Here is a 16,336-nt window from a genome sequence, read left to right as displayed (position 1 = left end):
GAAACGTTATTTTCTTTGTGTCAACAATGTCAGCCAAATGCATCAATGTGCGTCATTCTTTTTCATACATTCTCAGAATGCAAAACTTCCGCTTGACCGGCATTCTCGCGCTGACCTCATCTGAACTGAGAAATGAACAAATCAGTTGGTGATTTGCGGCAGTTCGGTCACTCAAATGATTCATCCAGATGAACAAATTGTTCATTAAGGACACAATGTGGCATTCTCTATTCAGAAAATATGAAACTAAGATATGCAAGGAACATTTTTTTATTCTATCGAATGTAAAGAAGGCAAGACGATTGACTAATTCTACAGCTTATATGGATTTGAAATTATCATTGATCGGATGATTAGGAACAGAGCATTATGGACTGGCTTAAAAGGATGTGGTGTGTTTAATCTGTTTCCATACTTTGCTGGCACACAGTCAGACAGGCACCAGTGACCTTATCCACTGGTGGCCCCTCTAGGATGAGGGACCACCAATGGAAAGTGACCAACGTTAGACATGAGAGAAGCATGCAAATGAGCTCTTTCTGCTGGTCACTAAGTTGCAAATACAAAGTGATTTTATTTTGAATTCAACATAAGGCTGATGATTTTTGTTGCTTTTTATTTCATTGGCACCTATAAAAGTAGGAGTTTGAGACTTGTGTTGTTCAGAGCAGAAACAGAACCCATAAGATCGCAAATCATGTCTGGAAGGAGAAGAGTTGGCTGAAGGAGCTTAGTCTATGATTATTAGCCACATGAACATGTTCCCTCATAACAGTATGGATACTGAGTGAACGGAGATGCACTTTTTGCAAGGCACAGAGTTTACAGTGTAATGTTCTAAAAACTATATAAAACACTAAACATACAGTAAGGGTACTTTGTGTACTAACTTAAGATGAACACTAAGAGAGCAGGGTCGAAGACAATCTCCATTCGAAAACCTATTTGATTTGTTTATTTGCTCATTTTTTCAGATGAAGGCCTTCAGCCACAGTTCATAATACTTGTTCTCCTCAACTGCATAAACCCCTTCTTAAAGTACCTGTAATAACAATATATTTTTGATCTGCACTGCTGCGCATTTGATCTATACAGTCCATAACTCAAAAATACAACATAACTAAAAAGAACCCAATAAATTGGGTGTTCTAAGCATTTTTCAACTTTTCTGTTAAATGTAATTTATCATTTTATTCATCATTTTGTCACAAGTAATTAAAATAGATATTTAAATGGTCATTATTAACAAAAGTCTAATTAGACACACGGATGCATATAGGCAAAGCAGTTATCACATTGGTTCCTTCCTGCATTATAGTTGTGAAACTTGAATGAATGAATGAATGAATGAATGAATGAATGAATGAGAGCTGAAAGTCAAGCATCATCCTCCCATGTATTTTCCACAACTCACTGCCACATTGACTGGCATTGACTGGGAGTTGTGTAAACATTGCTAAGGCTGTATAAGTAATCATGCTTATGGCAGCTACTCTGGATGAAACCAAATAAATTCCTATAATTCTTTCAAACTTTACACACTTATTTGAGAATAGATGAGAAGAGATGTAGCTGCCAATTCACTCCAACATCTAATGCTGTATCTGTAGATTTAAAGGCGAAATGAGAGCCCCCCTAAGCTCCTTGGAGACGACACATTACTGGCCGTCTGTGCAGACGACTCATCTCTGACAATACCACGAGTCATTGTGAACTTTCAGTCTTTGTCTTACATGTCAACAACAACTAATGTTAGCATCTTCTAAATAGAGGCACAGATAGATTATGAACCATAGAAAATGGTTGGAAGCTTTGCTGACAGAAATGCTAAATTTGCAGAATGTATATTATGTATGAGCTTTGCCAGTTGCATTTTGCCATGGAAACAAATTGCTGTTTCATATGTTGCTTATCACAGTTTCTTTCCAAAGCAAGGTGATGCAAATAGGTGTTTCCATTGAAGTTTTGTGATAAAACGATTTCAATACAGCTGAAATACCATCTCATTGTAGCGCAAAAAAACTTTTTATTGAAAAATGTTTTTTTGTTTATTGCTGAGTTTTCATTATGCTAATTTATTTTCATAATTTCAATTTGTGCCATTTTTAGGTCAGTGGGAGTGCAGCTAGTGTTGTTGAGGAAGGTTAAGGAAGGCAGTGATGGGTGTGTTTTCCAGAGGTCGACCATCATTGCCAAGCTCCAGGTGGTTCTGACTGCACCAGTGCACCAGATTTTGGTTTTGAAGATTGTCACAGTGGTTTCATTTTCCTTTTAGATTGATTTTATCACATTTATCTCAGAAAATTTCAATCATGTTCTCAGTTTTTGAAGATGTCGACTATTTTAAATTTTCTTTGAAAACCCCAGCAGCGAAGACTGCATCTCCCTTGAACTTCTATTTCTGGCTATGAGTCAGTTGTGTGGCAGTTGAAACCCAAAAAACTTTTTAGACACCAAATACTTGCAACAATGACAAATCCTTGTCGGAGAGAATCAGAGCAGGGCTTAAAAGAAAGAAATACACAGAAATTGACTTTCCAGCTCAAACCAGTACTGCACTGTTATTGCTTCTTTATTGCGTAAGAAAATAATTTTCAGGAGACGGGTTGACTAATTTGCTCAGATGATAATAAATGGAAGGATTGGTCACATTCGTCAAGCTCTCTTGTTTAGAAACCATAGTTCTGTCGAAAATTGCTCCCCAGCTAATTCATTTCCCCTTTTATATAAATTTATACATGAAACTACTTTAATTTTTAGAGTTTGCAGTACCTTGCAAAATTATTAATATCCTTTGGCTACTTCATAACCAAAAAGTCCAATTTGAGAATGGGCAAAAATTTTGGTCTTTGAATAATTAAAGCTGGTAAAGACCAACGTCAATGGACTTGCGATTGTATTTGGCACACCTTTCATTATTTTACGTTCACCTAACAGTTATGCACTAATTTAGTCAACAACAAAAAAACAAACAAATGAAATATATTTGTTTTTAGGTTGTAAGTTTAACAGGTATAAATATTTTTCCAGGGCACTGTAATCTTTCACAGATTTTACCTCAAGCCAGTGTGAGCATCTATATGATGACCTGTGTGTTTACCTCATGCTGCTGAAATGTCAAACAGGTCAGAGGTTAAATGCGGAACTGTCATTGCCCCTCTTTGATCCCTGCACCCTTTCTCCTCACTGGGAGATTCACTCATCCATGTATTTGTTTGGAGACAGGGAACAGTTGGAGCGTTTAACTTGCCGTCACCTTAGTGCCCTTGACTCTGTTGTGAACTGGCCCTGCCCAGCACATCATCACCGCACCACTGCGTACCAAGACACCGAGATGACATGCAACATGTCCCCTGGCTCCAGGATGGGGGGGGGAAATCATCATTTATTCTTTCACTTGCTGCCACCTTCTTTGTCTCTTGGCTTTTTAATTTCCCACTTTCTTGTTTTCTGTCAGCTGATGATGCATAATATCCAAGTCTTGTTTGAACACGTCGGGGTTCGCTGCTCTATATGAGGTGAGCAGTTGACAGATAGAGATATGCCGACATTTCTTTCCTGGGAACTGTGACAGGTTAATTCTTGGACGGTTGTAAATACAAAGAAAGATGAATTATGCATGGAGATATAAAAGAAAGTGATAGACTTTGGGCTTCGACATAAAGACCTTTTAAAGAAAGATTAAGATTTAAATGCATGTTTCCTCACCGAGAATCTGTTTGCATTACCACATTATTAGTATGTGCTTTATCAATTTCTTTTTAAGGTAAATTTTACGAAATGTTTATTTGTTCGATTTACAAGTTGCTTCTCACTGTAAAATGTTAAGTTAATTCTTCTGCTTCAGGTCTCTGCTGGTAAAGTTACCTTTAATTACAACACATATTGTTTTCTAAATCTTGTGTGTTCAATTAAGAACACAAATATACTTCTATGTGTTCTACATCTTACAAATGAAAAAAAAAAATTTCAAAACTATATGGCTCTACTAAAAACATATGTTTGTTTGATTTAACTTTAACATGAATCTAAAAAATATGCATACTTGTGGTATTTTTAGATAAAAAATCAGCTTTATCTAGCCATTGTGTTTGTTTCAAATCTGAGTTAGATGAGGCATTTAGATAACAGAAACAATGTGGTGTCTGTTTTTATTTGTTGGAACAGGATGTTGAAAATTATGTATACCCTTTTCAATAATCAAAAGAAAATTCTTCATTGGGATTATTGGAATCAAATCCTTTTTAAGTGGTAACAAGCTTTTTGCATGTTTCCACTTTTTGATGGTATTTTGATGATTTAACTCAAAGCACATTAATGTATTAGACCAGCCTAATCCAAGTAAAGACCTAAATCTACTTGGAAATCTATTTGGGGGGGATAGCATTCTGCATTCATAGCCATTGTCTCGACAATACTTCCAACCCTTTTCTCTGGTTTAAACTCCATCTGTGTCTGTAAAGTCCATTTAGAAGGTGTTTGGATTAGTTGTTTTAGATATGTAGACCTGAAGTTCCTAATGTCTCTTTTTATCTGCAGAGATAGATTAACTGTCCATTAGGTGTGCTTCTGAGACATTTTTTGAAGAAATAAAATTGGAGTTATTTTGCAAAAATTATATCAGAGAACACACAATACATTACAATAATAAAATAGAAAACCAGTCATCGGGTATAAAGCATGTTAACATATCATGTTTACTGTAAAATCCAAGGTCAAAAATCTGGACTGTTTTGGAATATATTTTTAATATTTTTGCTCTACTCATGCACTAAGTCAAAGGAGCAAGACTTGACAGAGAGAAATAGTAGCAAGATGACAGGCAACTGTTGCGACCCACCTACCCTTAGGAAACCCAGCCATCATGCTGTCAGGCCATATTGATCTCTGAGAAAGAGTGAAAGAGGCTGCGCTTCAGAAGGGAGAGAAGCCAGAGAGCTTGGGATGAAAACACAGCTAAGGAAGAATGTTCGTTACCAAAAGAGGTGATGGTGTGATTTTATCATTCTCAGTGAATGGGTGACATTTCAGCAATGCTTTATTCCTCACTTTGGCATTTCAAATTAATAAAAAGACTAATAACTATGCAGATTGAAAAGATGGAGGACGAGTTGACACACTGTGAGCTGGAGCCTTGACGAACAATGCCGCAATTTCGTTCTCATGCTTTTCTTTCTTTCACTCTCTCAATTTCATCCCAGTTCCTATCAATTTATTTGAGATGACCCTTGCATCTCAAACGGCTCAGAACGGAGCGGGTGTCCTCTGGTTTTCTGCTGAATGACAATTCGCTCAGATCCAGTGAAACATTTCTGTGTGATTCGAAGGTGCTTAAATGAAACTAACTCACAATCGATATTGCATTGATTTAGAGGCTGCTCTTTAGTACGTCGTTAGATTGAATGCATACTGGGATGACAGATGGATTATGCTTAGATTTTGATTTAGTTTTAAACTATAGGGCCAAATCGTAATGAAACTGAGAAAATCAATCAGAAACTAAGCTTGTTGCAAACATCTTAGTTACCAAGTACAAAGATTTTTGTAAAAACAGTCATAAATAAATGGACTTTGCACTTCCATTTATTGTAAAGTGACATGTCATATGTACATTCTTCAGTTAATGGCTCTTACTGTGTCTTGTTCTGTGCATCAATAGTTGTTTTGTGGATACATATTAGAGATGGTCTTCTCATAAACTTTATCTGCCTGCAGTCACTTTCATAGGCTGCCGCTTAATGTGTCTCATATGTAGGTAAGTTTAAAAATACATTTGATCTTTGTCCAAATATGATTAAAGGAGCCACATTTTAAGTAAATTAGGTTCTATGAAGTATGTGTTTTGTTTATAATGCATTGATATCCGTGTGTCTTCTTGGATGTAGGATGTGAAAATTACAGTGTGCTTCTGAGTGAGGAGCGAGTAAGCTACTTTTTATTATAATGGCTGGGTCATTTTTTTTCTACACCTGACTAAAGTCGGTGACAGTAGCCCCAGTATTTCCATATAAGCAATGAAATGAAATTATCACACTTAAATTATGAACATGAACACGAACCCGCTTGTGTGTAATGAAACGTCTCAATGTTTTGATGTTGATCTGGAGGCTGAATCCTCAATCGGCTGTCGCACTATAGACTGAAATTACAAATGCAAGTTCAGCCAAAGTTTGGAAATCAGGGAACATTTTTCAAATTGAATAATAAGTCATAACTCTCAGAATGAGGGGCAACGGAAGGAAATCCCATGCTCAAAATCATCCTGTTCATAACTCTTCAACACACTTTTAGCTCCCGAATAGCGAGAGGAATTTGGCTGAGATGGGAATTTTCTTTATTGACCGAACTTAGTCAACTCTTCTATGTACTCTGTACATTAAGTTGAAATTATTTGCACATCTGCATCAAGTGGGCAGTTGTGTGAATTGTAATCCATCAAAATAGCCTTTAGATTTTTCATAATTGTTTAAGAAAAAATTGTCAAAAATGGAAAATACTTTTTTAATGCAACCTCTACCAGGAAAAGTCAATGATCACTATCTTTATCTTTCTTAAGCACAGTAAAACCACTAAAGTTGTCCTCTTCAGTGTCAGAATTGAACAGATTCAGCATCATACACTTCATTAGTCTCTCTTTCACTGTTACTCTCAATGTTTCTCCGGCTAACAACCATGTCTCAGCATAGTTGTTGGCCCCTGGCAACATGTATTGTTACCTTGCAGCAGGAAGATCATAAATTTGAATTTCAGCTCATAGTTTTTCTGCATGAAATTTGCACGTTGCATGTTTGTTTTCGAGCTTCTTTTTATAGTCCAAAAACATCACCATTAGGTTAATTGGTTCTCTAAAATTCCCCTATGTATGTTTGTGTGCATCCATGGTTACATGCATTATATCCATGGTTACATGGATGCAAATGTAACTATGTCCCCTGCAAAAATTTGCCCTGTAACGGAAAGGGTGACCTGTACAGGGTTTACCAATCCTCTCACCCAATAACTGCTAGAGAGAAACCTTGTGACCCTGCAAAGATAAGTGGATATACAGTAGATCATGGATGAACTGGTAGAGGGATTTCAGTTTTGAAGAATATGTGACAAAGAATTTATGTGACTTCAAAATTAAGCTTTAATTCATACATAAACTCTGGTTCTTTGAATAAAATTGACTAGAGTCTATATGTGTATAACTGCTAGGCATAGCTAGACTTATACATATTCAGAGCCAAACACTCAAAAGCCCACTTCACCATATTTATACTGTTGTGTTCTCCGAAATGCATATTTTTAGCCCAGGTTGACACTAATAACATTTAGACTTATGATCCAGCACAACTGTATACTCAGCAGAATTAAATGCTCAACCAGCAGAGATGTCCTTCTTTTAAACACAGATATCTACATGGCAAGTTTTCTGTGCAGGATATCTTAACAGTCACAAAACATGTAATAATTCATTATATAATTGTCTATCCAGTGAATTATGTGGAGCAAACCTCACAAAATAGCAAGAAATTGACCAAAGACAATTGAAGTTTCTCTTACACATGTGTGTTATAAAATCCCTCCTGGAATAAGTGGCTGCATGTCTGCTGTTAGAAGATCAGATGTGTTTTGACTCATTACATAATGATGGAAATCAGTTACATTTTCAATCTGAGATTCAGTTGACAAATTAATTGTCTTGTTCAAAATCTTGGTGAAGTTTTGGTAGCAGCTAAGTCTGTTACACATCCAGATGTTGACATTTTTTAATAATGTTATAATAATGAGATTTGTTATTTGATGCTCACAAAAAGGGAAGTCTAAGCCCACATGCCTCAAAGCCCACACAAATTGTGTTGGTTCACTCTCACAAAAATAAAGAGGGAAAACACAGGTGACATCCCCACAGTGACAACAAATGCACGCATACAAAATGTCTTTGATTCAGGGCTTCAAGCATCAAGAAAGACATTTCATGCACATAATTAAGTGTATATACTAATGAAAGCTCAGCGCTACCTTCCTTAATAAATCGGTGTTAAATTTACCCCAGTGGAGTTCTGCCACATGGGATAGATAATGAGGCCAGGTGTTAATTAATGTGGAGTGTGTTTCCTCTCGTTTGCTGACGCCCCGTGAATCCAAATCAAGGCTACGGCCCTGCATCTTGGTGCGGCTGAACTGCCAAGTGATGCACTTCAAAAGGCCAGACTGGCTGTGCTGCAGCCCTCAAAGGGACTGCTTTGGCGAGGGCTGTGTTCCAAAGGGCGGCGTGTTTGGCATGTAGTAAATTGAAATGTGAATGCTTAAAGTAATTTGTGTTTTCTTTTTGATCAAACATCAGCTTCAATAGCTGGTTACAGAAATCACCTCTACACCCTGTGATATGCAGGTAAAATGCCTGCCTTCTGAATTTGCTTTCATTTTATTTTGATTCAGTCTCACCCATTACACTCATAGCGACAACTTTCTAGCATGGCAACAAATAAATATGACATTTTTTCTCTCCCCTTTTTAAAGTCTGTTGACAAACTGAATATATTCTTCTTAGAAATGTATAATCTTTTACTTCTGACAATATTTTTTTTTACCCCACTCCCTTCATGTCCGTTTAAACAAAACAGTTGTATTGAAACAACATGTGCCATGAATAGGGTAATATAAATAATGGGAATTGAATTCAATTATTAGATGACAAAACTCACCGTATCACTTCCCACATTCCTAACCCCTAACCCTAGCACTACTCAGTAGGTTCACGCTACTGCCTGATTGGAAACCCTTATTGACCATGTTGCAGATGTTCAAAACAATCATCATTACATATTAAATAAAATCATCTAGCCTTGCAGAAGCATGCTTACCCCTTGAGCTTTCTACAGGTATTGCTGTAAGGGGCTTAAATACATATTCATGAAAACCTTTTCAGATTCTTGTCTGTATACATACCTTTGTGTACACATTCAAAATACACACTCAAATAGTTTGATTTTGTCCTCATCATAATGTAATGCAGTTTAGTTTATTTTTGTATGCCAGTTGGTAAAAGGTTTTTATTTTTTATCAAATCAAACCCAGTCAATTGCATCAATACTGAGCAAGTATGTGTCACCAGTGAGAAAAAAAAGCAACTCACAACAGGCAGAAGCCTCAATGTGAGGGCTGTCTGGCACAACTAATTTTGGATTTGAGTAGACACGCACACAATAATAAACATAGAACCTATGATGCTTGTGTATTTTGGTAAATATGTTAAAGCAGATTTGATGGACAGTAGGTTTATTTCTGGTTACATACAGGAAAAAAACACACCTAAGGAAATAAGCTTTGAGCCAGTACTAAAAACAGATTACTCAAGTTTGTGTTCTTAATTTAAACCCTTCCATTGTAGATTTGGCTGCATGTTTAGGGTCAGTGTTCCAATGTGTGTCTTATTTAACTTCATAAATCTTCCCTTCAACTTATTGACGTATCTTCACCAGCTGAAAATCATCTTGCGTACTTGATTTTTCTTCCTTTAAATAATACAAGTATAACCAGTTCCCCCACTGGTTATACCACACAGTCATGCAAGTATAAAAAATGGATGGACTGATGGGTACATTCATATCTAAGGGCAATTTAAAATGACCAATTAACCTATCCTGCATGGTTTTGAATGATGTGTGAAAGCCAGAGTACCTGGAGAAAACCCACACCCACAAACTCTACAAAGAAAGGCCCTGGTTGAGATAGCAATTCCTTGATCTTTTTCCTGTGAAGCAACAGTACTAACAAATTCACCACCACGCAGCCCTGGTGTCAGATCAGTCTCACTGGAAGGACTAAGAAAGACATTTTAGAAATACCTGGAATGCAGTATATTTTGTCCTGTTCAGGCACGATACTTCAAATCACTATCCTGTACTAAGAATATGTGGCAGAGTAGCACTGAAAAGCAAATGCATATATATCTGTATTTAAACCTCACAAGTTCAACTGTAATAAAACAGCAGAAAGTAAAGAATGCTATTCTGCCTTCTGCAAAAGTCTTCTGTACAAATCACTAGATGATAATTCTGTGAATGTCTGTGTTATTTAAACTTACATGTAACATATTTTTTTAGCCTTTAACAAGTCTTTCCTTTGACAGAAACATTTATTACAGCAAATTGATGCTATTTAAATAGAATTATGTATAACTTATCAATACCTATTAATTATAATGAGTCATATGTGTTATGCAAAGCATGTAGGACTTAGGTATGCTAAAGCATGTTGACTTAAGTCAATGGCAATAACTATGTCTCCCTAAATAACAAGATGTTCCTGTATTTCTAAGGCCCTTAAGGTTACTCAAACATAGAGTAACCTCATTTCAACAGCATTTCTTGTTAGTCTTGTTTATCTACAGCAAATCCAACAGCTGCTTGAATAGCCACTTGTGAAATTTCCTCCCTCTCCAGCCAGCCCACCCCATGAATGAGGACGAGCATCCAGAGGTGTGATTGAGATAGAGTGTAGGCCAGTGACAGGTCGGCAGGTGTCATGTGGCAGGTTAGAAGGTGTAAGGCCGGTCAAGATGATAGGCTGATTAATCTAGCAACACCTCTGGTCTGGAGGGAATGACTACTCTCAGCCACAGAGGAATCACAGAAGTCATAGAATAAGATACCTATGGGCTGCAGAGAGAAAATATATATATATATATTTGGAGAGAGAGAGAGAGAGAGAGAGAGAGAGAAAGAAGGAGAGAGAGAGAGAAACACTTAACTGTCATAAAAAACATAAACACAAGAATTCTGTAAGGGGGTAAAATACTATTTGCTCTTTCACTGAATACAATGAATGTAGAGTAAAGATCTCAACATTACATGTAGTATACATGATGAATATTGCACTGATTTCTGTACTAGTATGGTATGCTGATTCAATCGTAATAAAAGTAAGACTTTTACATTCAGGACCACCATGAAGGGTACTTAACATCCACAAAGCCTTCATGACAATATAACTGGGTGAGTGTCCAGATTGCTTTACATTCTAGTAAATGACATTAAGAATCACAGCTCCTGTATCTGCCTATGCCCCCTTGTTCAAACCCTGATATTGGATTGACCTTATGGGACATCATTATCTGCAAGCAGCTGCAGATTCACTGCTCAGGTCTTCTGCACCAAGCAGACACCCTGGAAGGATCATGTTGCTTAGATAAAACCAGCTGGTTTCTATGACACTGCCGTCATGGGAGGAATGTAGATGTCACTAATACCAATAAGACACAGGCCATTAAGAGGTTCACTAAATGTGGCATGATCTGTATGTCAATTGGTGTGAATTGCAAGGAGATATATTACTGGGTATAAAATGGATTGTCTTTCTATGAGCCATATTGGCTTTTAGAGTGTGGGTAAAATAAAGATAGATCAAAATTAAAAGAATCATACTGATTAGAAACCAAGGAGGAATTAGGTTTTGTCAAAAACGTGAAGAATTAAAATTTTTTAAAACCAATCAATGAAAATGACATAAAAAAAGGTATAAAAAAATGGATGTTTCATATAAACCTAAAATTTTCCTGGTAAAGTTTGATTATTTTATCATTAACAAATGTAATCTTACCATGTAAAAATGCAAAAGCAATTACTTTATTACTTTATTAATGTTACAGTATTAACTGGTTATTACAGTGGGCAACTATTGAATATCTATTTTGGTCACCATTTATCAGCATGTGATTATAAATTCTTTGATTAAATTAATTAATTTCTGTTGTTTGCTGTCACAAATGGAGAAATAAATTGTATTAAAACACAACATTTAACATTAAAATATTACATCATACGTAAAGGCTGTTATATTTAAAATATATTTTTAATCTGATCTGGTCTCTAATCTGGTGACCTATGCAATAAAATCCTAATAAAACACATTGAATATCTTTGCAGGACACAGTTTTTTTATATATATATTTCAGCATGCTCATTTCATAATAGTTACATAACGTCATAAATATGTTGCTTTGTGTTAAGAAATGCTTAGCTAACCCTTTAGCAACATTCCAATGCATGTCAGATCTTTATTTTTAAGGTCAAGTCTATTTTTCAGCTGGTCGATATTTCATTTTGGTCCAAAATTCTTGCCTCTTTCACATCCTCCACTGACTTTTCCCCTCTCCTACAGCCACGATCACAGGTAAAGGATCAAGTTGAGAGGGTTTATTGTTTTTCAATAGCTGCCCCCTGGCAGAGCACTGAAGGCCTTGGTCTTAAATGACCATGGAAGGTATTGATCTTTATAGGGCGCTGTTTTTGTTGTTAAATAACCACCACAGGATATCTGCTAAAAGGTGCTGACATTTCTCTCAATCTCCCATTTCACATAAACTAGCCTGTATAAAGGCATAACAGTATGCTGGAGTTCAGGAGTAGTAAATAAGCACCAAACATGATATGCTTCCCCAAAGGTTTGAAGTCGACGTACTCAACAAGAAAATGTTGCAAGAGTTTGTGACTTCTTTCTGCTGCTTTATTCATCAAACATGGTGACATGTTTGGTGAAACTTTGCTGCTTAGTGCTTCTATTTACTGCTCTTCTCATTGTTTTGTTAGAAAATTGCTTACCCATTATCCTCTGATACTGTTGTCACCCACTTCTTCATAGCATCTGTGAATGAGAGTCCTTGCTCGGCTGATGTGAAGGCAGCCACCCCACTGTTCACAAAACCAAACCAAAGAACCAATAAAAGAAATAACTGAAAATTCATGCTCTCGAATAACAACAGGTAAATCAGTGCTTCTCACAAACTCCATCTTTTCCTCCTTCTCTGTACCATCAACTTCTCCAACAGACGTAAAGCAGTGACTATAATGACCCTCAGCAACACATTGTCAGTAAACTGAGAACTTGAGTACAATTTATTGTCCCTGCGGCAAAACCAGGCAGCCACCATTCTCCCTATTACCCCTTACTCTCTATTTCGAAATTTCCATTTTTTTTCTATTTTTTTGCTTTCAGGCTGCTCTGTGGCCTTTTAAGCTTTGGGTTAGTGTTGAATGTGTGTGGGAGTGCATGGGCGTGAAAGGAGAATACTTTTAGCAACTGAGATGCTCCTTAAAAAGGTTTACATTCGCACTACCTCCCACTCTTTCTTATTCTCACATTCTCTCTTAGCAGCATAACCCTCATTACCCTTCTAATTGGATCATGTTATGCTCCTTTGAGTCAGCTGAACCAATATCTTGCAGTCTTGTCCTTGATAGCACAGCTATATCTCTTCCGGCTGAAGAGTAAGTCGGTGATAGCATAACATAGGAAATGAAACAGACTCTTGAGATGTGTATCTAAACACAGTCTTCATACCATTTTCTCAGAGGAAGATAAACCTTAAAATACTTTTCTTTATTTCTGAAATAGAGATTTTGCAACTCACTTGAAGAGAAAAGCAACCACTAGTCTTTTCAGATAAAAATATAATGGTGGGCCTGACCTAAAGCCATTGTGGGCCATGAGATGGAGGCAATAACTCACCTACGATAGACAGACAGACAGACAGCAGAAAAAACAAACTGCTTTGTTCCTAAGTTTTTGCCTTAAATCACTAGTTTCAAGCCTCTTATACAGAATTATGTTCGTTAAAATATATATTCCTATTCAGGGTTCTAATTCCGACTATGGGCATGTGTTTGTAGCATTTATTAAATCTTCAAACTTTCATAAGGCACTTTTAAACAGTACAGGCTACTAGGTATAATTAGAATATATACAGTACTTCTTAGTAATATTTTAGAGTGGATATTTAGTCACTTTGTTTTTTAAAGGTTAAAATATTTTGTTGGAATTTGATGTGATTTTTTTCGGGGCACAGAGGAATCGGATAATTTCTTTACAATCTAAGAGTTTGGGGGTCCTTTCTCCTCTTTAAATCATTTCCAGAGTAGAGTACCAGATCATTGCTCATTATTGAACCATGTTAGAGTTGATATGAATCTTCCTGGTACTTAACCTCATTGTTCATGGACCAAAAGGTGAGAGAAATGTATTTAGAAAGGAGCCTTGTGCTCTCTGCCCCCAATTCAGTTCTCCCTCTTTCATCGTTCCTTTGCTACCCTGTCCACACCCACACACACACCAATACATACTGCTTGTGTGCACACATATGAGCAAACACATTCAGAGCTCTCTATCCCTGTCACAAACAAACACAAACACATCAAGAGCGCAGCTCTTTCTACCCGCAAACTCGATCGCACAAACACCCGAACTCGCTGGATGTCTATGCCAGAAACCAAGCACGGGCCCATGAAAAATGCATGTCCCTTTGCGTGTTTCATAAGAAATACTCATCGGGATTCCATTCCTATCCCAGCTGAAATACCACACAAGAATATCAATTACACAGGCAATTTGTGGGGCAGGTCGGAGCTGGAATTGTGCTCATCAGGAATACGGTATCCACAGTATCATCTCAATGAGAGGGTCACTATCTCCTGCAGCCTTAGAAATGACATTGCTAGATTACGACATGCACATGGGCTTTAATGGAATAGAAATTGTGTAGAGCAAAGTTGTAAACCGTCAAAGCAAAGGAATAGTGGACAATGTTTAGTTTGAGTTAAATAAAAAAAATTAAATTACTTTTGTGTAATTCTATTTTTTAGTGTTCGTGCCTGTAGCTACAAAAATTCATCTTCTTCTGTGTTTTATTTTTTTTAAAATATCACATTGACATGTTAAAACTTTAGTTTTTGAACGTGAGCCTCAGGTTTTGGTTGTTTTCACTCCTGCTCTGATCAATTCTGATCCATCTTTTATTAGTTTGCTGAGTGGTTACATATGTTCTTTTCAGATACCTGAAGGAACAGTTCATAGTTCCTCACCACTTTCTTCATCAAAGACGTTTAAACATGGCCATTCAAACTACGTACTAAAACCTGGTAACAACTCATTTAAAAAATAAATAAATAAATAAATAAAACAAACTATATATATCACATTATACCTCCAGGATCAATATTACCCCCATGACAATAAAGTAATGGATTCCATTTTCATCAAAATCTATTTTTTTCTTTATCTGATTTCAAAAATATTTTTTAATTCAATGTTAATTCCTATAAACGTAACTCAAAACTTTACCAACATTGCATTTATTAAAATAAAAAGCATTTGCAAAAATTGCATTTAGGTCAAACTTTCAGCACTAACATAAAGCAGAGGAAATTATTTTAACGCTTTATGTAATTATTGTGTTAAAAAGTGATAAAGGTCCCTGTGGGACAGAAATTACACAGATTAGAGTATCTGGATCTATGTTTCTTGTGTCTGTCCTTATCAAATAAAAATTATAGACAATTCACTTACTTTTGCTTTTATTGTGTTTTCGTTCAGGAGAATCCTTACATGTGCAACAACGAATGCGATGCTGCTACTGAGGAACTGGCTCATCCTCCTGAGTTGATGTTTGACTTCGAAGGTCGAAATCCCACAACGTTCTGGCAATCGACATCATGGAAGAAATACCCAAAACCTCTGCAAGTCAACATTACGCTGTCCTGGAACAAGACAATTGAGCTAACTGATGACATCGTTATCACCTTTGAGTCAGGCCGGCCAGAGCAGATGGTCCTGGAGAAATCGCTCGACTACGGTCGCACCTGGACCCCTTACCAGTTCTACGCCACTGATTGCCTGGATGCTTTCACCATGGAACCCAAGACAGTGAATGACCTGTCCCAGCGCACCCTGCTGGACATAATTTGTACTGAGGAATACTCTCGAGGCTATGTGTGGAAGAACGACAAGACCGTACGTTTTGAGATAAAGGACCGCTTCGCTCTATTTGCTGGACCTCGACTACACAACATGGCTTCACTATACGGTCAACTGGATACCACTAAGAACCTGAGAGATTTCTTCACAATCACAGATCTGAGGATTAGATTACTAAAGCCAGCTACTGGAGCCACCATGGTGGATGAGAACAATTTATCCAGATACTTCTACGCAATATCTGACATCAAGGTACAGGGCAGGTAAGATCCACTTTGAGACTTGCACTTAGTTGCTATTTTGTTTATTTCAAATAAATAGCTTTATTTAAAAAAAATCTGTGTTCACACTGGGATGAAGGCTTTCAGAAAAGATTAATAATTCAAGACTTTTTTTTAGGCAAATTACAACTTCAGAAACACTTGCGTCAGAAGTGACCTGGATATTAGGTGTAGTACTCTTGACTGATAAAATGCTAATGCTCTGTGTGCTTGTACTGAATTATATTTTAAATTACTGACTAGCACCCCATTCTTGCTTGCAACATTAAGTTTTATATTAACAAATATCACATTTAACGCCCAGTAAGTGAACTAAACTG

The 16,336-nt window shown here is 36.8% G+C and overlaps 1 protein-coding gene across 3 annotated transcripts in view; it reads left to right on the top strand.

Moving 5' to 3' along the window:
* The window catches only part of LOC114147185 (netrin-G1-like), a 68,628-nt gene that overhangs the window by 11,364 nt on the left and 40,928 nt on the right, over positions 1 to 16,336 (top strand). For all 3 annotated transcript variants that reach the window (XM_028021766.1, XM_028021767.1, XM_028021765.1), the window contains exon 3: positions 15,355 to 15,998. In XM_028021766.1, the coding sequence (XP_027877567.1) occupies positions 15,355 to 15,998 (644 nt within the window). The remainder of the gene's footprint in view (positions 1 to 15,354; positions 15,999 to 16,336) is intronic.

This window comes from Xiphophorus couchianus, chromosome 6 (genome assembly GCF_001444195.1).
Source record: "Xiphophorus couchianus chromosome 6, X_couchianus-1.0, whole genome shotgun sequence".
Lineage (NCBI taxonomy): Eukaryota > Metazoa > Chordata > Actinopteri > Cyprinodontiformes > Poeciliidae > Xiphophorus > Xiphophorus couchianus.
The sequence above is the reverse complement of the archived record's forward strand: the minus strand, read 5'-3'. Positions and strand labels throughout refer to the sequence as shown.